This window comes from Prenolepis imparis, unplaced genomic scaffold (genome assembly GCF_030444845.1).
Source record: "Prenolepis imparis isolate NDT839.2.m4 unplaced genomic scaffold, iyPreImpa1.0 SCAF_1, whole genome shotgun sequence".
NCBI classification, from domain to species: Eukaryota; Metazoa; Arthropoda; class Insecta; order Hymenoptera; family Formicidae; genus Prenolepis; species Prenolepis imparis.
The window spans coordinates 18,113,521-18,139,207 of record NW_028141159.1 but is presented as its reverse complement, the minus strand read 5'-3'; the positions used below and the strand labels follow the sequence as shown (position 1 = coordinate 18,139,207).

General features: G+C 33.7%; 1 protein-coding gene across 10 annotated transcripts in view; it reads left to right on the top strand.

Annotated features, from left to right (window-relative positions):
- Positions 1-25,687, top strand: part of Kdm3 (Lysine demethylase 3) — a 283,441-nt gene that overhangs the window by 39,232 nt on the left and 218,522 nt on the right. For all 10 annotated transcript variants that reach the window (XM_083034681.1, XM_083034671.1, XM_083034664.1 and 7 more), the window contains 2 exons: positions 19,530-19,781; positions 21,153-21,266. In XM_083034681.1, coding sequence (XP_082890807.1) covers positions 19,530-19,781; positions 21,153-21,266 — 366 coding nt within the window. The remainder of the gene's footprint in view (positions 1-19,529; positions 19,782-21,152; positions 21,267-25,687) is intronic.

The window sequence follows — 25,687 nt, the reverse complement described above, 5'->3', positions numbered from 1 at the left end:
TAAAAAAAATATTAATCCGCGTAAGAATTGAATATATTCTATTTTTTTTCTCGCGAGAAGAATTTATATTAAGTGAGAACTCTTTAAAATATATTGATTTTAATCGGCAATTTCTTGATAAATTACTTTTCAACATTTCTTCGTAATCTAGATCTGAAATGTGGCTCGCCTCGATTGAACAAGCGAGCGTGTACTCGCGTATCTAGAGTCCGCTTTAAAGGGGATACAACGATGTTACGTATCTCTTCGCGACAGTGAACGAACGCGTATATGCTAGCTAGAGGATCCGCCTTAAAGAGGATGTAACACAATGTTACGTATGTTTTCGTTATAGTACTGCGCTCGTCGTCGATATCGTTTAAAATATATAACGTGAATATTTTTGTGTTCCCTGTTTGCAATATTTTTTTTCACATATGTTTTGTAATTATTTGCTAATAATATATAATACATATGTATATATATATAATTATTGTTAACAACTAAGTATAAAATATATATATTTTAATATTATTTTATAATCTAAATAATATATATAATTAACAAATAATTATAAAATATATTTCAAGAAACTTTTTTAGTTATAGAAATGCTTTATAGATTTATTATTTTTTATTATAATTTCATTGTTTTATTTATATTTATTTGTATTGTTTTAGATATTTATCTTATATCTTATTTAATTAATTTCTTATTATCGTGGCTTAATATATTAAGTCTTTTTTAAATATTGCACTAATTTTGTGATTCCAATTATCGGAAATATACAACTTTAAATATCATCGTCATTGATACGATCATACGTGTTAGTTAATCCTTTTTGGGTTAAATTATATCAAACTAATGACAGATTCTTTTAAAACAAAAATTTATTTTCTGCAAACGTATTGCTTTAATGCAAAAAATAAATAAAAATTACAGTTCTTTATATTATTATTAGCTTTTTGACAAGCATTATATTAACAATATAAATGCAAGAACTGTTTGTAAATATTTCAATTATATTCGGGAATATTCGCATGTTATGAGAATAAGGAAGAAGATGAATAAAACTGTTGAATAGATAATAAATTTTATTATTTCAATTAAATATTCCGATATAAGTTAATAAGAACCGAATTAAAGTGCTCACATTTTTATGAGAAAGATATTGATTCGTACTTACATTGAATATTATTAAATTGCGATTTATCTAATTTATTAATAGTAAAACGTAATAAATAAGCAATAATAACACTATATACAATATTTTCGTTGGACAAATGATTACACAGAATCAGATACTTTAATATTTATTATACGAGATTGATTATTATTAATTACTACATTTAGAATAAAATATACATTCATTTGCCCAAAAGTGCTATATTTTTTTATAGCTGCGGCCTACGCTCTTGTCTCTAATATAAAGTCCGTCATGAAGTCGTGCACGCATATGAACGCGAAAAAGGAGCGGCATTGATGACAATGACAAATTATTGAAGAGAAAGTAAAGTATTGTAATTAATAATATAGCATATGATGATAATTATAGCCAACTAAGCATCACGCTCGCTCACGACTAATTGATAGAAAATGTATTCTAAATAATAATTTAGCTTGGATTATTTAATTAAGTCATCTTCACACAGTGATTACTTACCGTCTAAATGGTGAAAGATAATTTAAGGACACGTGGTTAGAAAGTCGTAACGTATTAATTTCTTTATCGTATATTTCTAATTGCGTAAAGAAGAGACATTGTCCGCTCGATAACCGTAACGAACAACGCGAAAGTAAATGGCAAGAAAAAGCTCATTGTCGTCGATTGACAGCTCTATTTATCTGCGATACAACCGACCTGTCAACGAACGTAACTGGCGCGTAATTTTCGCCTCTGAACACGAACATTTAGCTCTGGCAATTCGGAGCAATAAAATTTCCTTCCGGCCGTTTTAAGACGTCATGAGATTATCTGCGCAAGAAGACCATCGTATATACGTGAATTCGCGAACGTGAACAAATCAATTTTTAATTAGCTCAGATATATCTTGGCAGATATTGACAAGAAGTGTTCTTAGACCGATAATGATTGATCGTTTCTTTCGACAGTTTAAGGAAAAAAATATAACCGTTTGTGAATCATTATTTTTAATAGTCTGTATTTGAAAAATATGCTCATCATTGATACAAGGAGGACAAAAAAATTCTGTTCTTTAAATAATTTATAGATTATTTAAAGAACAGATATAGATTATTTGTATATTTATATTCAAGATTTTATAAATATCATTACAAATAAGTTTGACATCATATGAGTCAGTTAAGAAATCGAGAATCGGGATAATACTATTAGTAGTTTAAAGAGCAACACGCGCTGGGGTTATTATCCTTTATCGAATTTATGGGACTGTTAAGAGGATATATCCGAATCTAAGGGTATATTCATTTACGGCTCTGAGAGTAGTGCTATATATAATCGAAAAGATAGGGTAGTTCTCAGTTAGCCGGAGGAACTTGATTAAAACGAATCCCACTATATGGCACGCACGCTCCTTTCTCAGTATATTCTCAATTAATGACGGCACTTGTATCTTTGAGTGAAATATGGAATACCCGTAGGATATTTATTGATCTAGTACAACTTCATCTGGTGCGCGAAATAGAAAATCATAAGGAATATTTGATATAAAATGTTTTAGTATAGAAAAATTTGAGATTTGTATAAATTATATATGACTTATCAAATGTGTGTGTGCACGCGCAAACACATACATTTTGTTTCGTAGAAGATTTCGAGTTTTTTAAAAATAAAAAAAAAATACGTATGTTAATATAAAAATAATAGTAATGAGTTAAATGTAAGAGTTATTTAATTACAAACAAATTTAAGTTTATTGAAAAACGTTTAACGTTCAATATTAAATTTAATTAACTGCAACGAATTTAATCTAACTTTAATTAACTTCAAATTAAATATTTTAGATCCAATTTTAAATAATTAAATTAATGTAATTGTATTTTTAATCTAATTTACTAAAAATATATAAATGTTAAAAATTTTTCGAAAAATTGCCTTTAAATTTGTCGCCAAAATCGATGGGCATACTCAATGCTTCCGGTTCATCTTGTGTATCGATGCAATGCGATTACTCTCGGCACTCCTCGTCGATTCTCTTCTCTCATCCATGGCTCCTGGTCACGCGCTCCGCGACAACCCGGTTTATCGGGCAACGCCCAGATACGGGCGTAGGGCTTGAAATATCGAATCTCCACCCCCGTTCCCTCACTTCCCCGTCGAGAATGTCCGCGTCGTCAACGTGCCCGCGGCGGGTTGCTATTTTTGGATTTCCATATTTCCACCTTCCATCATTCGACTGTCGCGAACATACGTGCACCAGGTATCCCCCCAGTGATATCAAAGCGTTGAGGTGAACCTATAAGATAAAGAATTATCAAGAATATATCTAATTAACAAAACAAGGCGTAAAAATTAAGTATTTAAATTAATAAATTTGATTTAATACAGGAATTGTCATTTTTTAAATTATCTTTATTTGAATTTATCTTAATTTCTCTCACAAAAGAGTGAGAGAGGGGTGGGGGAGGCGAAAAGAGAATGGTAATTTAAATCTTTAAAAGAAAACTAACGATATATTTAATTAATTAATGAACCACGGACCCAGTAGACTCTCGGTGGTAGAAGGACGATTCTCGCGAAGCGTTAATTCACTCGAATGATTATCGGTGAAAATCGCATTAAATTAATTAACGGCATCGTTAACGAGATTCCTCGTGTAATCCGTTTTTCGCGTTACCAGTGCGCGCACACGCACTCGCGACGACACGAGACGTTTTTGCCGGTCGAGGGAACCTCGTCGTCTCGTTGGGCAAATGAGCTTCCGCTCGAGGTTCGCGCGTGTGCATTTATGTCCGCACGCCCGCACTAAAGTGTCCCTTTTTGCGGAGCGCGGTAATTAATCGCGTGCGTCACACCCTGCAACTCGGAACGAGTTAGCAACGGATTAGCCTCCCGGCGCAGGACTTTTACATTTTCGAGAGTTAGATTACTTTTCATTTATTCGGTCTTATTTTTAGATATGACCTCGCATTCGCGCGTTTGTCGAGAAAATGTTTAGTCTTTAGAAAATATAATAAATAATATTAATTATTAATTACTGAAACTTGGAGAGGAAATCGAAAAGAATTACATATGTCCTATTAAATGCCTTGTATATACAATATATAATTTAATTAAATCTTTTTATTTTGTATATAATTTAATTAAAACTTTTGTTTATTGTTTGTGAGGAAAGAATAATCAATATAATTGAAAACGTAGTGTATCGATTGAACACGTGAGAGCTGATTTATTATGATTATATTTTATTTTTAAGAAATAAGTCATTAAGTTAATTCTATAATGACAGGGGCCAACCTTATAGGGATGAGGAAAGCTTTTACGGTATTGTGTCGTAAGTCTCGATATAAATCTTTGTGGGATTAAATTAGTAAGACAGTTAAGACTTCACGCGCGCCGCCCCTTTTGAACAGTCTGGCAGTTTCATCCGTTTCATCCCGACGCGTTGCTTACCGCGAAATTAATGAAAATGCCTTTAATTATAGCTGACAGCTCGATCTCGCGTACCACCTACATGTTGTTTTAGCCTGCGTGTTTACGCGTTCGCTCCCTACGCGTGCTGTCACTTGAAAATATAATGGCTAACGTCTCTCCTTCTCTTACAACTTGTGTTATAATTGTGTTAAATATAAATACGTAGATAAACAAGTAAATAACGACATAGAATCTTTTTTTTTTAATTTTTGAAACTATAAATCTATGATTTATGTTCGTATCTCTTTCTCTCTGTATGACATCCATTAAATTAATACGGCATAATAAAATAATCCTCGAATTTCATTCGAGATAAAATACAGTGAAGATATCTGCATCACAACATCGTCGGTTTATATCATCAAGTTTATAGAGTATTGAAAATCGTGTCATTCCATATCCGCGTGTTAGATTATGTCACAAAATGATTCCTATACATATATCCGCTATCGTTTAATAAATACGAAGAGTTACATGACTTGCGTAAGAGCAAAACGTATCGCGTTATTCGCTCGACGCTTTTCCGGTTTAGTGTTACGTCGCGATATACCGGCCGTCTTGTATTTTCTCGAGTGATTTATTCAAGGCCGCCTTTACGCCCTTCTTCGCGTAACGTGGCTACCCAACATCGCCGGCTTCGACGATGTTTATGCGCAAACAAGTGCATGTGTGTGTGTACGCGTGCGTGCGTGTGTACATATATAATACACGCGTGTGCGCACACTCGCACACGGAAAATCTCGTGTAATCCGGCGACGCCCGTAAGAGTGTTAAAACGCGGCGTGGATACATGCCTGCGGTTATCGATTGCTCCCCAAAGCCTAGTTTCCACGAGCTGTTATTTATTTACGGGCCGACGCGATATATTTCGAATCGACATCCGAATATATGTAACGTGGGAATCGCACAAGATTTTATTTTCTTCGTTGGAATGCAGATGGCAACCATTATTGGCTTCTCTTGCGGCGAACGCAATCGGCACGCACAAATGCCTATATGTATTGTACTATTTACGTATGTATATGTGAATGTATTAGAGATATCAAATAATGTATGACTATAAAACAATCGCGGATTTGTAAGAATTATTGCAGTCTTCTAGAGACAAGAGAATAATACTACGTTGAGTTTCTAGAGCAGATCATAAAATATAAATAGATTATAATATCTAAAAACCATTGATAATCAATATAAAATTCCAATATTAAACTATAATTCTCAAGTTGAAAAATTATTATACATGTTTCAATATACTTGCATTTATTTTAAAGTTTCTTAATTTAGTTTTATTTAATATTACTACTTACAGTAGTTGCAATAATTATAATTTAAGAATATCTCTAGAATTTGACATATATCAATATTTGATAAAGATTCAAAAATTATTTATGTCATTGACATTGTTTGAATTTTATTATGACATAGGAAATAGTTGAAAAGAGAAAATTTTGCGGGCCAAGACTGACATGAATTATTTCGTCCACTTTCCAGATATCGGCATATTTATTCATAAATCGTTTTGTCTCTGTAATTAACGTCTTAAATGATAACATAAATTTCGACAAAGGAAACAAATTGTGAAGGAAATTTTTATTATTGTCAAAGATTACTGGATAAATTGGCTTCATTTAATTGGCTAGTCATTAAAGCGAAAATTTTTTTTCTTTTCCTTTCGCGACGGGAAAGATCCGATCGTCTGTGGAGAGAAGGAAATATTGTACTATCGGCTTGAATGCCCTATATTACGGTTCCAACTTGTTAAAGGGGTCCATATCCAATCTTATACAGCGACCAACTTTTCGTCCAAGTATACGAGTGTTCAGGTATATAACGATCGAAGTTGTATCGATCGACATCTCCTTAAGTAGAACGACCTGCTTCCCCATCGGATTGCCGTATATCGGTTTAAGTCCGTGTCAGATATTTCGATTCGTCGCGACAGATTGTTGCTAGCACGAAAGTCCCGAAACATCCTCGAAATATGTTACGCAGAAAGTTCGAAAAATATACCAGATACTAAGAGACGATCAATACTTGCACAGCTGTATTAAAGGCTGCAATTTTCACCGACTGTTAGTTGAAGATATGTTTTTCACACGATCAATATATTTCGCGAATTCACAGACCAAATATCACCCATACGTTTCATACGTAGTATTAATTACTAATAATTAATTAATGCGATAAATAATCATAGCAACATTTGATCAATGCATATATCTTATTCAATCTCTTTGTTGATTCTTAATATAATGACAAAGAATATTGTGCACAAAAATAAATAATGTATTTCTAAAATACCGAGATCTTATTTACATGGCCACAATTAAAAATCTTATCTATAAACATTCTTAAATTAATTAAATTAATTATCTCATTAATGTACAAGACAATTGTTACAAAGTCTTTATTTGCTACTAATACATTACTAATACATTATTTATTTTATATAAAACACGAAAGGCTCTATAAAATTAAAATGTTAGAGTGTAACGGCTAATGAGAGCCACTGTAATTAATGATAATTGTCAATATCGACAATAAATTTACAAGAGTTGAACATTGCGATAATTTCTTTAATGTAAACGTTTCGGTTAATGTAAACACAATGTTCAACTCTTATAAATTTATTGTCGATATTGTCGATATTGACAATTATCATTAATTACGGTGGCTCTCATTAGCCGTTACACTCTAATTATTTATTTTAATCTTGACATTTTTAACAATACATTTTCGTAAAAATAGTTATTTATCATAATTCGAATAATTTAAAGTATCCAACTATATCTCGTAAATCGACTAATTCGAAGTCACGATCACCATGTCCGATAAATTCGAAGTACCTGATACTTCAGGTCCCATCGACGCGACACTCGCGAGACACCCGATATGTAATCGAGTGTTTGAACGGGACTGCTCGCCAGAGTTGAAACCGACCGACCGACCGACGCAAGGTCAGGCGGTGGCCTCCAACTTCCGGTGGTAGTATCCCCGCATACACACTACCACGCTGTCATACGTACGCAGTCGGAAAAGAGGGCACCCCCTTCCTTGTCATGCAGCCTATTCCTTTTCTCTACATTCTTTCTCATTGGATTTCTCTCTCCCTCGTTCTCTCTTTTCTCTTCCCCCCTTTCCTGCGATTATATCTTTCTTTCTTTTTCTTTTCTCTTTCTCGTCTTTCACACACACATACACACACTGTTGTTAACGAGTCATGAACCGTACGAACGTAAACGACGACGCAAGAACGCATAACAAAACTCAATAGTGCTGAAAATGGGTACACATGTTGACAAGCGAGAGATGACAGAGAGCCACGTATGATACCGAAGTATCGACAGACGGAAAAGTACTATAAAAGTATGTACATACAACTAGAAGTTTGATCTGGATAGATATATCGAGATGGGCTGAAGGGGACGATGGAATGGTAAAAAGAGGCGGGGTGTAGTTGGATGACGAACTATTGTTTCCACATGAATTCATATCCAAAGCGATTTTCCACGAATCGTTTCACTGTGCTGCAAAAATACATTTCGTAGTCACGAGAGTGACTGGATTTGTCGAGAATTATGTAATTTTTCCCTTCTGTTACATTTTTTCTATACTTTTTTTTTGTAAAAACTGTACGACATATATTTCATATTTTTTGGGCAGGTTTTTATATAACAAAGTATTCACAGAAGAAAATAATAAAAAAAATATATAATATAATATATAATAATATAATAATATAATATAAATATATAATATATTATAATATTATATATTACATTATGTATATAACATATATAGCAATATATATAGCATTAATAATTGAGGCATTCTATCAAAATAGCAATTATTTCGTATGTGTGTGGTGTGTGACTTCCATTCAGTATTTCATTCAACGTTTTAAAAATTTCTATAGAGATCGTACAAAACAAAAACGTGCTACAAATACCAATAATACGCATGGTATGTGTGTCTTCACATATTTTTCTCAAATAAAGGAAGGTTTTTTTTTTTTAATTTTTGCGACTGTTCTGGCCTAGTTTTGTTTTTGTCACGATTTAAAAGATGATGTACATATATACTATGTCATATAAGATATAAAAATACATACATTATACTCTCATCTTAGCAAGATATACTTTTGTGGTAACTATTTCTAAATTAATTGTCATTTAAGTGATAGATATTATTGTATTTTACAATTCATCATCGAACAACGTATAAAAGTGTATAAATCTAATTGGCTAAAAAATTAATATCAAGTTTATTATAAAATTATAAAGATAGTCTCGCGCGTATGTAATGTATTTTTACATTTTGCTATATTTTATAGGTTCATTATTTTTATTCGGTCTACCAAGGAAAAATAATGAGCTTCTTTACAAATAATTAATCGCGTTACAGATTTCCGTTTCACTATCACATCCGGCAGTTGCAAATCCCGCATGCATCGCGCAACTGCTGGGTCTATAAAAGCGAGCGGGGAAAGAAATAGTTCTTTAAAGCACTTGTGCTCGCTTCTCCGTGCATTTTATCGCGCAACTACTTGCTACTGACAGGCAGGTCCAGAAAGAGGTCACCATCACTAGCTAGCGTCGCGCCGTTCTCGTCCTCGCTACCTTCATTTCTCGGCGCCTCTCTCCTCTCTTTCTCTTCAGCTCTCACGGAACCACATGCGCGAGCGTTGCACTCACCGATGCAACTACTCTCCGCATACAGTCCACAGCTTCTCTCCACGCGGCCTACATATTTTCGCTAAAGTACGCGGCATCCCATCAAAGGCGTGTATGCGAGAAGGTACAGAGACGACACATTAAAGGGAAAAATAAAGAAAGAGTCGATATTTATTATTCTGTAGTGAGAGCAAACAAAAATGGCAAATATTGCATTTGATGTGCATAAGATTAAATATTGAAGACGAGAAATTTAATGTGATTAAACCACATCGTGCAATGAATGAATATGAAAAAGGGAAAATAGAATGATGAATATGTTAAAATAAGTATATATTTTTTACATTTATATTTTTTAACAATTATACAATAATAAAAGAAGAATAAAAAACATTTAATATAAATAATAGCTAGCTTCCATATCGTTTTTGTGTGATATTTAACAAATGTGAAAAGGAAACGTAGAGGCAAAGAACTGTGAGAAAGCTAGAAATGCAGAAGGAGAAAGATGTCGAGGGAGAGGATGAAGTGGAAAAAAAGTCCTTTCATCGAGAAACACGCACTTTCCTCCCTTTATGTACCATTCTCTCTCTCTATCTCTTTTTCATTCGCGCATTTTCTCTCTCTCATCTACTCGTAATTTCCGGGGAGATAGATGTTGTGTTTCAAGAACGCATTCGTTGGTTTCCCTCCCGTGCGTGTGTCACGCTTCGTACGTGCGCGGCTCTCGAATGCACACGCGGGCGTATCTCGATGCACTTGGCGCGGGCGAGTTTCATCGACACGACGATGACGACTCGTGGGTTTTGCATGAAACGCACACAACACGACAAGAGAGAGAGAGCGCACTTTTTATCCGATTATCGTGCGTCTTCTCTCGTGCGTTTCCCGCGCGCGCGTTACTCTTTCCCCGAGAAAATATACAGTCCCTGTCTCTCTTTTCACTTTTTCCTTTTTTTTTTTTTTTCCCCCGACGAAAACGAGATCTCGCCGCGCGGCGAAGATATATCTTCGCTCTGCGTCGCTGAGACTACATTTTGGGGCTCGCATAGAACGAGTGCGCCCTTTGTTCCCGGTAAAATGACGGAGATTTTTGTGTAAATAACCCAACGTTGTATATACCGCGTTGAAAGCATTCTTCTGTTATCGTTGTTTCGACGTGCACAGTTGCGTTCTGCCCCGTAAATTATAATCGACGTTGTCGGCGATATATCGTATATATGTCCGAACGGCACGCAATAAATACCACGATTATTGCGAAACCGCTTTATTACAGTAGATACCGACCTATAATAGACACGGAAATACGAAGTTAAATGTGTTATTTACTGAAACGTCAAAAATATTTTGACCGCACTTTAAAGAATAATGTAAAATCGGTAGGATATTTCTTATTTAATTTATTCATAAATTTTGCATACAACTATTTAATTGTACATCATTAATAGATCATATTTATCACGTTAGGAATATAGTTGCCAAAAAGACTGCAAACAAATTGATAAAAATTTCCACTTGTATATGATATTTTCTGGCATTCTCGATTCAATAGCTGCTCAAAAATGCCACTGCGCTTCCTTTCGCGCATTCGAGAATTTCTACTTGGTTGCGCGCGGAATGAATAAGAGCAAAACTAATGATGCAGCGAGAGAGATTCGGGACGGTAACGGTTCCAGGGGCACTGCTGAATAACTGTCAGTGTCGGCAGCGTGAAATGAGGAAAGAGCCTCGACGCAAGTCGACGAGAACGCGGACTCCCGCGAACTCTGGTCGTATCTCGTTTGCATTCGTGATGCAACGGCTGCATCGTTTCAGCGCGCGCGACGTGGAGATTGTAAAAAAAAAATTCATTTATTGTATGGGGGAAAAAAATAAAAAAAAATAAAAATAAAAAAACGTAAAGCACAAGAGCTGCGCGATCAAACTAAATAGTATTATTTAGAAACCGATTTGATTTTGATGAATTTTTTTCAGATAGGAGATAAAATTTCTTAATTTTATTCTTTTTCTTTATTATGGTTTTAAACATCGATTTTAGTTTTAGTTCTTTATCACGAAGCTCTACGAGACGCATTTTCAGGATTATTCTGGAATGAACGACGGTTTTACTTTGATCTAATAAAATCTAATTATCATTATTTATTCCTTTATAAATCCATGATTATTTTTATTCTAATTGTTTGATATTAAGAGAGTATATGTATCGGAACATGTTGATCTCGTGTAAATAGATAACTGCGATGTATCATGTGTCTGTATATTTTAATATAACGCCTTTATTATTTTTCATCATGATGTTTTGTCGAAATTACACTAAATGTTTTACGCTCGTCAACACTGAGAGTGTTTACTTGCAGAGCAAGTAATATATATAATTATATCGTTTCATGCATGTTGGAAAAATTTTTGTTCCACTTGTTGATTCGACTCTCACTCGAGTGCAGGGGCACATGTTATTTTAACCGGATAAAGGTCTGTCGTTCGTTTTAATAACCTTACGCGGCGTTTTACTGTCTATGCACGTTAATCGAATTATTTTCATTACCGTTCGAAACAAATTGATTGAAAAGTCGGCTACATCCGCGATATTCGCGTAATGTAACACAATGTATTGCTCGATCTCTCTTACGATAATTTAAAATGTATTGCTGTTAAAAATTGCTCGATTCCTCTTACGATAATTTAAAATGTAGATCGTTGTGTTTGATGATTACATGAATAAATTTTCGCACATAGGAAGAGCATTGGATGTAATTTATATTACTTCATGGTCTTTTTTATTGACAAGTGGTTCAATTCGCATTTTCGATAGTAAAGTATTCTAACGCGTAGAATCATAATCTTTTAATTATAAATATTTTTAATAATCAACGTTTTGCTATAAAAATATATTTAAATGTAACGTTATTTTGCTAAACATATTTTTTTACAATTTTCTTTCGATTAATGGCATTAATTTAGGCCATTTTTTAAAAATCTATACAATTATAATTTTTTGCAAAATAAATGGTTTGCTTTTGCGATTTTTTTTCCGTTGAAAATGCGATTTCTTTTTTATTATATTCATAGGCGTTGACTATTTCTATCGTCGACATACGTTTACGCAAGGGAAGTGGTATAACGACTCAACATTAAAAGCCGACAGAGTGGACAGCTAGTCAGTTTTTTGACTGACATGTCCTCCAATTTAGTAGTTAACGATAAGACTGCCGAAAGCGCAAGAATAATTAACGATACGATTCTTGAAGCGAAAAAAGGAGAATAAAAGAAAAAATAAATCTAAATTTTTTATATTTACATTGTTTAAATAGATCACTCAAAAAAAGAAAGCATCCTATACTTACGGAAATAAGTGCCATCTTTAATGAGAAGAATCATTCTCTGTTGATTTTTTTTTGGATAAATTATTTAAATTACTAGGCTACAAAAAAGGCTATAAAAATCATTCTAAGTAAAGTTCGTTAAAATACTCTAGAAATTTTATTTTTAGCATGAATAAATATATTAAATTACATACAAGACTGCACGTGTGATATAATTAAGTAAATCATGCAAAGTCGATATTGCATTTCATCTACTTGCTATTTTTATTTTTTGGAAAATAGGATTATATAGTAAAATTGAATGAATAATTTACATTCGAATAATTAATTGGATGCATAATGACATTGAATTACTCTTATAATACCAAATAATTTATTATGGATATAATTAATAATTATAATATATCAATTGTACAATTATATACAAAAACACTTTCTTGCATAATTGATACAGATAAATAATGACACTAAACTATTCTAAGCTGATAAGATGGAATTGTTTTCTATTCATGTTAGTATACAGTAGAAAGGTATAAAATTGATTTTATTCAGAAATATAACAAGTTCGCCTCAGAGTGTATTTGATTGGAGAGAGAGAGAGAGAGAGAGATGGGAATGATCAATTTAATACAATTTAATATTAAGTACAAAATGAAAAAATAATAAATTTAATAAACGTAAAAAAAAACAGAAAAAACTTATTCGATGTGATTATTTAATGCAATTTGTCACGGATGATCGATAGAAAGAAAGTCCTGTGTGAATTTGTCCAAAAGCTATGTGAGCTTAATGGGACGCGACAGCTAGCCGAAGAAAAATTTGCTTCCTGCGACGCGTCTGACAAACGCGTGGTGTTTCCACTGCGCGAGTTCTCTCTTACGCGATGAGAAGGAAAATAGGTTCCGCGATGTGGCAGGTCGCACGGGGGCGTACGGAAACGAGAGAGACACGACTTACGTCATCGCGTCCCTCGTGGATCGAATATTGAATCGGCATGCCGATGTTGTTACGACCGGCAAAATAACAGGAAGCCAGTCGACCGTATTGATACGTGCACACGCGCGGCGCTTGACAGGATATTGATTTGATACTCGCTCTTGCTCTCTCTCTCTCTCTCTCTCTCTCTGTCTCTTCCTCTTCTGTACTGGACGCTTATATTCCACTTGGTGAATTTCGCGTTCGCATATCTCGTTCTCACTCGCGGCCAAAATGGAAAAATCGATGCCGCTGTGAACAAGGTCGCGCGCGTCATCTCCATAGACCTGTAAATCTTTCAAGAAAACCGTAAATCTAGTTAAGGCATCCTGTCTTATTGATCAAAATTTTATGAAAGAGTATGATATTAATATTTCCATTTATCTCTCGTAAAACATTCTCAAATACATAGAGATAAATAAAATAAGTATATGTCAAACAATTTTTAAAAAATCAGTATATCTTTAAATTATAATTATTATTTTATGAGATATATTATATTTTCTTAAATTTATATTTAAGAAAAAAATTATATATATTTATATTATACAATAATATTGATAATAGTGAATAATATGAAATATATTATGATAATGACATAATTATATTTAACGCTAAATTTAATATTATTTCCAAGTTTTTAAATGCAATATGTCTAAACGCAGTTCTGTTAATAATATTATTCAATCAAAAATTAATGAAAGTAAAAGTGTCAAATTAAATTAAAGTAATTTTATACATAAATGACAGCTGTTACTAATAATGATTCGCTTTGTATAATTATATTTAACATATGTCTTCTGTCACACACAAGATTATGATATTAGACATCAAACGTAGTCTGTTTTTTTTTAAAACGATTACTAAATATAACATTTTAAATTCTTTGCCAAAATAATTTCTACTAAAGTAGCTAAAAACATTACAATACGAATACAAAAAAAATGAAAATTACAACTTTGATAACAATATTCCAATCATTTTTTAAATTATTTTTTAATAATTTCTTTGGGTTAATGCAATTATTGAGAAATTTTATTTTTCTCACATGAATATCAATAATAAAAAAAATAATTTATAATTTTTGATCAACATATTTTTATCTTATTCAGTTTAAATTATGTCAGACATATATCGGTTTTTTTTTTTCTTTAGAATTACGTGCTGTGTATTTTCTTGGTACTTGTTGCTGAGTGCTCTTAAAAGATTTTATATCACAGAGCGTGTAATAAAATTCTACTTCCTCTCTTCTTTATTCTGCTTGAATCTCGATGTAGAAAGCAATAATGAAGGTTTTTTGCAATCGATCGCGTATTTAGTTCTTTATTTTCATATATTGGCATTTAATACCGTTATTCGTTTAGCGTTTATCACGGAGTATTATATACCATGCGTATTTAATAATTACTATTATATATATTGTTATCAATAATACAATTTAAACATTTTATTTTGCTATACTTAAAAATACTATATATAATTCATAAATATTATATAATATTATTTAAATAATCTTACCAGAAAATTTTGATATTAGCCATTAATTGTGTTGAATGCGAATACTTTTGCCAGAAAAAACAAGATAGTAATTTTATCTATTTCTAAAGACATAATTTTGAAATCTTTTATATTTAATTAAGAACTAAATATTATTTATTTAATTAAGAATATATTAAATACTTTTTATTGAGAATATTTTTTCTGATAAGGAAGGTACTTCAGATGTTCCCCTTCGACTTTAATGAAATTTGAATATGTTACAGTATACCGAAAAATAAGAGACACATATTTTTTTATGGCTGTCCAAAAGTACTTTAAGGAGATGTAACAGTCTCTGGAAAATTAGAAAAATTAGGATTGTTTGATTATTTTATATATGAGCACGCAATATTTTTAAACCTAGAGGAAAAGTTGTGTCACTGTGAGAAATAAAAAATACAATTCGGTGGTTTTGATTGAAATATTTTATAGGGTTGAACAATCCCCCAAACACGATTAAAATTATACAAATATTCGAATTTTGCCTTATTTATTGAATATTTGTATAATTTTAATCGTGTTTGGGGGGTGGTTCAACCCCATAAAATATTTCAATCAAAACCATCGAATTGTATTTTTTATTTCTCATGGTGACACAACTTTTTTACTTGGTTTGATACAAAAAAACAATCAAACTATCCTAATTTCCCCAATTTTTCAGGGGCTGTTATACTTCCTTAAAATGTTTTTGGGCAGCTATAAAAAAATACGTATGTCTTATTTTTTTTCAATCTATTATAACATATCCAAATTTCATTAAAATCGGAGAGGGACAACCTGAAGAAGCCTTTTTTGTAAGCTTCAAGCTATAAGCCATTTAAATCTTTACAATCTCTTCTTCATTAATATTATTATTATAGTTAATCATCGGGCATCGTCAGGCTCACGATGATTAGTGGAACGTAGTCGCCCAGTTCCTAATCTCCGTCTGGAACAAGCGCGGGTCTGGTACCACGCTGGGAGCTGTCTAGTAGTGGGGGCGTGAAAGGGGGTCGAGGGGAATAGAATGCCGTTTAGAACGTAAAGGGGGAATTCAGTAAAGGGGAAGACCATTCGTCCATAGTCGTTGGAGAAAATTGTGGTAGGTCGTGACAGCAAAATGGCCGACTTGATGGTTGCCCAGGAAACCATCTGGGCGGTACTCTAGCGATCACCAAGAGGCGGAGCATGATGGTCTTGGCGGCCATTATGGTTCTCCACTCCGAGAGATACCGCCACCTGGTAAACGTCCCCTGAAACCAGCCTCGATACTGGGAATATCACCACCACCCCCGGGACTGCCTGGGATGCGGATGGCCGAGAGATCGTTCTTGCATTCTGGTATAGTCCTCGTACTCCGGAATAGTCTTAGGATTATCTAGCGTGTCGTCCTAAGATGTCCCATTCGAAAGCTAGTCGTTCCGTTCGCTCGAATTGTCCCCGAGGGATAAGATATATTGCTGATGCGAAGATTATTTTAACAAATTGTACTTTCACTTTGTTTATTTAACGTTCTCATAAAATTACTGAAAGTTATATTTGACATTTAGAATGAAAAGTAAGAGTTTTTTCTGGTGTTATTAATTATGGCGAATAGAATGAGTTACATTTAAGAGTTGCATTAATTTTTTAAATAATTAATAAAATGAATTTAAAAGGTTAATTGCAGATTGTTAGTGCATATAATTGTAAATTGTAAAGCAATAACTCTCAATTTACATCTCAATTTGCATTATTTTAAATTTTGATATAAACTTCACGATTATATGCATTAACAGTCTGTAATTGACTCTGTATTAAGCACATACTAATTACTGATTTTTATTACTGGAGTTTTTTCAACATTATTTTAAACACTTTTATTTTTAATATTTTCAATATGAATTTATTTGAAATTATTTTTATTGTTTTAAGCACAAACGAAAAATGATTGTTTTTTTTCACCATTAGTTGTGATAAATCGTCACGATTTTTTAACTCACTATTGATATTTGTCGATATATTGAGAACAAATTTGTCGTGTCTTGATCGGCATTCTTTTGCAGATGGGATACGAAAATATATATATATATATATATATATATATATATATATATCTAAGAGATTCCTGCGAAAATATTTTATATTACAATTTTGGACATATAATCCATCCGATGTCGAAATTGCGTGCCAGCGGCAGCGCAATTAAACACAGGCGTGCTCGCGAGATTGCGTTATTATTAATCATTCGTATATCGTTTACGAGGCACGTCCCTCGCCAATTATTAACGGCCGTTGCGCCCGTAGATATTTACTTATTAATTAACCGATTAACGTTTCGCAATTATGCGCCGTCACGCTCCAGTCGCGTACCGCCTGTACCCGGAAACCGCGCATACCGTCTGTACCTCATCTCAGGGCTTTTGCTTGTTCGATTAATAATGGCCACGAATTATTATTGCGATACCCACGACGTGTGGCACGATATAGAGATACCGAAATCAGAGTTTGTCCAACCCACCATTTTTAGACATCAATTAATTTCCTATGGTCAGACGAATTTATACATCGCGTTAGCTTGTTTAATTATGGAAAGAACACAAGAATAAATTGATATGAACAGAAGATTTATGAACAGAATAAAATTGATTGAGTGTTAATAAATGAGTATAGATATTGCGTTGGCAAATTAAGTCATCGCTCGTTTCTGAAAATTAAAAGAATATTTTTCTGATACAAAATTAATGACACAATTAAATGTATATTTTTTTATATTTATACAAATCATTTATATCTTGAGTCTCAAAAAATGGAATTGAATTGTTGCATATAAGTACGCATGATATAATCAGAATACCTAACTGCAAATAATAATATGATACGTATTGCCAGACACTGAATCACGTATCTCCATCACGGCGCGGTGATTTCTACGAGCCCGCTTCGCTCGTAAATGCTGATTTATAAATTAATTGGCTGACACACCATGACTGTACCGAGTCACGCGCTTCCTTTACGATTACGATGATCCCGGTGCACCGGACAGACGAGAAGGTAGCATATCGCAGGATATTCCAAGCGTATCTAAAGTAAAAATATTTAGTTGCGAAATGTCATCCTATAAATATATTGCACATGTTTCTGCATTAATCTCATTGTATGAACAAAAGAATTTTCCTTATCATTCTTTCTTTTTTCTTATCATAAAAATATCGTGACGATATTTTCTTTGATTATACATAAGCAATTAAAAGTAATAAAAATTTCTATTAAACTTTACAGAAGTTCTTATAGGACAACAAAATTTTATTTTTCGATTGGATTCTTTATTTTAAAGAGTAATTTTATTTAACTAATTAATTAATTTTTTAATTTTATTTTCTGTAATATAATATAATAATATTTCTAATTTTATTTTTTTAATATATTTAATGTCGAAAATTTACAAAAAATTATAAGTAGTAGGCGTTTATTTAGATTTTGGATAAAGTAGGGCATACGATTTCGTAGACATTACGAACCACAGAATGACCATCCGTGATTCAATTCAACGCGCTTTCCGTATCGAATCCGGTCACGTTGACAAAGCCTGAGAGTAAACCGAGTGTGCGGATTCTACTATATCTCGTTTCCTGACCCTTTGTTATTCTGGCGCAGCCTGCACTTTCTGCTCCAAGCCAGAGGTTATGAATAATACATATTAATTGCGCCCGTCCTGTGTATACCTTGTTCTCCCTGTATAAATATATACGGCAAATTCGAGACAATCTCTTCATCGACACGCCAATTCGTTGCGTGCATTCCTGGAGAATCGAACGAGAGGCTCGATAACACATTAGCACGCATGAATATCGCGATAATGGACGCTGATAATTAACTGGATGGTTGTTACGTGGATAGCTGAAGAGGTCTCGCCTAGTGCATTGTTCGCATGATAACCGCTCATTGTCGAGAGCGATTTAATCCTTAACCCCTCGCGATTCCGTGGAATAAATAGAACCTACACAGATTTTATATCTCGTATGTAGCATTCGCTGTTTCAAAAGTCTTTAATTAGCACCGGATATGGGAATACATTGTTATATTATGAATTGAAAAAGAAAACAGCAAGGACTAGCAGAGTCTTATAATACTGTTTAATTGAAGCGATTATTCGCGATTCTTTTTCAGATTCTTTGTCAGATTTTTCAGAAACATATGTAGTTTCTGCACCACATTATAGCATAATTATATAGCATAATAACAATTAAAGTATTATTATTATAATTAGGGGGAGATGTATTATAATTTATTTTAAAGATATATTATTAATATATCTGTACTGTTAGCTGACTTAAAAGTTGACATACCTCGTTTTAGAAATAAATCTTTTATTATATATAATTTAAATTTTAATCGTTCCCTTTAACATATTGTACATGTTTACTACATATAATCTAAATTTGCGGTTAATCTATGTGTTTGCAGATCCTCGTAGAATACGACGACGTAGAGTGGCAAAGGAGGGAGTGGCTATCGCCTCACAGGGATGCCGTGTTCTCCTTCTTTCTCATTGAACGAGGTCTTTATTGGGCCGAACGACCTGACCCCAGACACGCCAGTCTCATCCCCATCGATCATCACAATCACGCGAACAATAACCACCATCAGCACCGCATTAACGGGAAACCGCTTAGAGGCGCCACGGCAGTCGCTGACACCGTTGGCTGGCCAGCTCTTGTGAGTACAAATGAATTACTGTATACTTACAGATTTTTAGGCGATTTTAGAATTTCTTTAAAAAACATTGCAATGATTCTTGCATAACAAAGTGATCCTTACAATTTAATTTATCGTCTTATTAAATTGTAAGAAGATATATTATAAAAGCTTGAATATTAAAAAAAAAATTTTTTATTATACTTTTACTAAACTCGACATTAAAAATCAGAGAATACAAAAATAAAATAAAAATATCGAAAATCTATATTGTACATATTCATTGTTGCAAGTTCTTTTTATACTCACATGAAAATATTTTACGAGAACTTTCTAATTTCGTTTAGAAATGTTTTATAGATTGTGCAGACTATGCAATATTGTTGAAAAAATTTTAATCACGATCGCGAATATAATGTATATGAAATTTCCGCAATAATCTGTTATGCGTATAATTTTCTTCGAATTTTACATAAAAAGGTGCGTATATAATTCGACGGGCTACTATTTTTAATGCAAATCTTTCATATTTTATTGATGATAATTGAAGAATGCTTGCAATCCCCTATTCGGATATTAATCAGTGGTTAATTAATGAAATATCCGATTCTCCATTTCTGTTGAATAAATTTTACGATCGACACAATTCGACCGTTATAAAACAGCGCGTTCCATTGGCTCGGTGCTTTTTTGCTCGTTAAAATTTTAATGCTTCGATTGAGCGAGCTTAATTATTTTGTGAGGGCTCAATGACGCAAAAGTAATTACATTTATATAATATTAAATTTTTGTTTTCTGGTTTTTGGTGGACTTTAAATTAAAACTCTGAATGCAACGTTATAAACATCATCAAAAAAAGATTCCCACTCTGCTCATTAACATTTTTTTTCCATTTATTTGGGCAGTAATCAATTTTGTGTGTATTTAAACCTTTATGACATATCAAATAAAAAAAATAATTATACTTTTTTATAAAATATGAATATTTTCCCACCGCTTTCTTTTTTCTTAATGAATCTTTTTTTTAAATACAAGTATACTAGGCATTTATTTTTCTCATAATTAATTAAAATTTTTAATTAAAACTTAGCTCAAATAAACTAATTTATATATACAGAAACAAAAAAAAATTATTATTAAATAAATGAATTAAATATTTTTTAGAAATACTTAGATATAAATTTCGTTATACTTTATTATATTGTTTACATATAATATGATAGACATTATTAATTTTTTTCTTCTTTTGATTAAATAATTTGACATGATGGTTGTAATTGGTGTAATTAAATGCAACTCACACATTGAACGGTGATGATATATGCATCAATTAAAATGTTATTTTGCATAAAGCGGAATGCATAATCGAGAATCGCTCATGTTTGTTTTTAGACTTTCTATCCTCTCGTGGCACGCGCCGAGTTGCACGAAGACGCCATGCCGATCGAGTTTATGCAAGATCGCAAACTGGACTTCGTCGACTACTCGAAGCTGAAGCCATTCACTGTAAGTACCATAAACTGATTTGAAGCGTTTAAGACCACAATCGTTCGATGAATTCTAACATCGCATATAATATAGTGAATAATCGTTGACTCTGTAGTTATATTTGTATGGTATTACATTTCGTTAAAAAATACGTGATAGTATTAATTTTTAATTATTGCGTGATTACAAAGTGCACAACATAAATTTATAATTGATTGAAATTCATAATTATTTCATATTCTGCTTTTATCACTAATTTGATATTTTTTTTCTATTAATTTTAAATGCGTTGCATTTTTCATAATTAACATTGCACCGGGATATTTAAACTTTGTTTGAAAACTAGACCTATGAAGAGAATATAATGTTTTCGTTCAAAAGAAGTAATGATTCAAGAGAAATGAATGATTCAACGGTATTCTTTAATCGTATTGCTGGTTTCCAAGAAGAAAGCGAAAAATGTAAAAAGCGTAAAACTCGCGTGTTCGCTGACCAAGTGTACATTGACGCAATCCATTATCTCGTTTCCCTTCTAATTTCCTCGCGGCGTCCTGCACATTTCACGCGTGAGATGCGATAAAGGAGAGACATACACGCGCGCACAACTAAGAGTCCACGCGAGCAAGTTTGGCGAACGCGGTATGACGCACGGCCACTTCCGCTTTACGACTGAAAACTTACTTCGTTAGGAACGCGCTAGAACTTAGTTAGGGGAACAAGTTCCCCGGAGCCATTGGCGCATCCGACACCCCTCCGAGGCGACGGACGCGAGAGCATCTCGAGTCGCGCGCTGCTGCTGTAAGTAATCTTTCACGGGACTCTCGTTGTCCAACTTCTCGTAAGATCTATGCCCGAAGAGAAGTAAGACCGAACTTACCGGTTGGAAGACGAGTAGCCGAACTTTGACTCGAGTTGCCGTTTCACTTTCGCGTATGTGTAGGAATTATATTTGCGAACGTGGCAGAACTTTTCGCGCGCAACTTTTAATATTTCTTCTTGGATCGGAGCTTTTACTATTTCGTAATATGATAGAATTGAAACAACATATATATATATATACACACATTAGCCCATTCTGACACAGAGACACTCGACTGAGAGAATAAATCGATCAACCAATCTCTCTTTGCGAGAGAGATAGTGGATGCATACATGTGTATGTGTGTGTAACTACTTTAGAAGTTGTAGCACTTCTATTACACAGGGTAGGAAGAGTTGAGCGTGGTGGAATTGTTTCCAAGTAATTAAACTACCGGAAAACTTTTACCGTTAAAACTTTTCTCCGCTTCGGTGGCGGCGGTAGAGCGAGTTGTAAGTCGTTTACGTGCGGCGAGAACCTTCAGACGCGGCAGCGGTCAGGTTCAGATGTGTTTTACCTTTCAGGTACCTTCGCTCTTTACCTGCTGGCTCGATTCACTTTAAACAAGATAAATTATCCTTGTGGTTAAAAAATGTGTAAAAATTTCACGGATTATCATAATGACGTGTAAACTCTAACTTTTTGCTTTCACTTTACAATAGAATTTAAAAGAAATAAAACTTGAGGCAAATTTCAACGGAAGCACATTTTTGACAGAATCTCAGGTCCGAAATTTTGTCTCGCATTTCGACAAACGGAGCGGAGTCAGCCTCTCTTTTCGCCAGGGCGATAAATTGATTCTTGTCTCGATAAAAAATCTTCCTCGCGAACAGCCATAGATCTTTATTTTAAACTGTGAATCGATGCGCTTGCGTTCTGTCGGGAACAGGAGAAAGTCGACGGGTTAAGTGTAAAGAAAAAAAAAAAGAAGAAAAAGAACGAAGAAACGGCGTAAGAGGGAGAGCCGAATTCGTCCGAAGGCGAAGTCTCGCGCACGAGAGAGTGTGCTGACCCTGAACTATAAATGCAACGGGTTCTTTCTCCTCGCAGCATCACGCCCGCATACCTATCTCTATCAAACGTGCACGCGTGCACTTGCGCGCGACGTCCCTCTCGCTTTGCTCTCGTTGGGTTAACAACCACAGGTGCCGCGAAAGGGATGCAATCGTATTTCTTGCGCTCACACACACATACACATTTTATACCCCTCGGGTATTAAATATTTTATTATAATTCGTATGTATTAATTAATACTTAGAATTATTTTACGAATTTTATCGCAGGAAAATCAATTTAATATTATCGGATCAATTCATGAAGCAGTGGATATATGTATATAGGATATCTCAAACTCGAGACTAATTTTAGATTCTTCGGAGAAAATAAAATGTATCAAAGTGTAGGAATATAAGTATATGTATATGTGTGTGTGGGATAATATTCGAAAGGAAAAGTGAGTGGGTTCTAGAGAGCTGATTTTCATTTCTCTGTATTCTCGAGAGATTCTGTCGACGCCCATGTGATAGTCGGTTGCCTCCTGCCGGCGGCGTCGCTTGCCGGTTTGGTGACTCGATAGCACGCGTGCACGATCTGCGAGAAACGTTGGAGAACGGCCAAAGACGAGAGGCGCCAACATATTCCCGTTCTGCCTAACGGTCCTTGGCTAAGCGCGACGACACAGCATTATATCCTCGGTCTCCCTTCACGCGATTCTCGCGAGACGTATAGAACGCCGGATTCCTGCCTACACTGTTTCGTGAAAGGCGCTTGCTCACCTCGAAGTAAGAGGGAAGAGGGGGTGCTCGTATTATTTCTTTTATTGTAGAAATTAATCCCGTATTCGTATAAACACGCGTGCGATCGCTTTAGTGATTCAGTTATTTTCTTTATGTAAAAGCCGATTGTTTGTTAAAGTATTTTTAAAGAGGTAGAAGAAAAGATATTGTGGAAAAAAATTAGTTTCTGATTTTATATAATTAATAAGCCTTGGAATTCAACTACTTAGTTAGATCAAGTTCCCAACGCAATTTTTTCTAATTAAATTTCAAGAATCTAATTCACGATTTTAATATTTCAATTAATAATCTAATTTTCAAAATATTAAAAAATCTGTTAATAAAATGAATCACGGAAAAAATTCTGAGACACTTTATATTGCGCAGAAAGTTTGATATTTTTGAAGCTCTTAGTTTTTTATAAAATGATCTTATATCCATGTAATATCTAATTACGAAGCAGTTTCGTTTCTACATGATCTTGGAAATAATTTATTTGCATCAGCAGAGTTTTAATGCGACGCGATTAGGTACATTGACGATAAGGCGAACGTCGAAATATCATGGATATAACGTGCTCATTATCGAGTCAATTTTGTCGAGCAGACGGACGGCGGTTGAGAAAGTAATTGCGCGCGAATAATTTTGTTGCACGAGTGGTACATGCATCTGCCGCATTTTCAATTTGCGACGATAGTCACCTGCCTATAACCATTTTATCCACCAGTACTTCAGCCTTGTGACTGTACAGTGAACGCATCGCGATTAATGGCGAGCGCGTTCTTAATTAAGAAACTGCTTAATTAATTAGCTGTGGCGTGATAATTGCTAACGAGGATTCGCGATGCGTGATAGGACGATAACAACCGATGCACACACAGCGTGAACCTTGATTTTGCGATAATTTCATCTTGAGAGATATTTGGGGCGGATTGACAATGGTGGAGTGTACGCGAGAAAAAGACGAAATTGTGAAATCTTACATATATAAATATTTAGATTCTAATAAGAGAAATTTATTATATATAAAGATATTAATAAAAATCCAATAAACTTTGGAGAATATTGTGTTATGCAAATAAAATATAAAAGAGAGAGATACTATATACAATTAATATATTTTTACATTTCTATATTATTTTTGATCCATTGATTTCCATATTATTTTTTTTGTGGGAATTAAATTATACGAATACATGCAGTTTCTATTCTCTTTGGAAATATTATATACAAAAATGAATTGTGTATCACCAGCGGAAGCTCTCTTTAACATAATATTAAGCCTTTATAATAAAAATTTTTATGAAATATATTTCTTGCGCTATGATGTAATGATTTCAAGATTTGACGGAAAGATTATTGTCTCCGTTTCGTATTTGATACGTTAATTAAACTCAAAAATTTCATATTGAAAATATGTACATGAAAGATGAATTTCTTCACACTCTGTGAAATTTTCTACTTGAAAATTTCATCGTGATCGTTGAAAGAATTAAAATTGTGCGAGAATATGATTGGAGATGGGATTTTGTCGGTGCTCTTTGAAAGAGAGAAACCCCGCGAAACGATCGTTCGAGCAAGTGGTCCCTAATGTGAGTTCGTAATCCATAAATAAGGATAACGATCCGCGGACTCTTTAATACCTCTCATGCATCGAATGATGTTCCTCAATCGAATTATCATGCGTACGGATAATTCAACGACCGACATAATTATATTATAATTGGTGCATGATATGTTCAGACGAACGTTACTTCTATTCGGTATCGATTTTCGATGATTGAATGGAAAAAATACATTTTGCA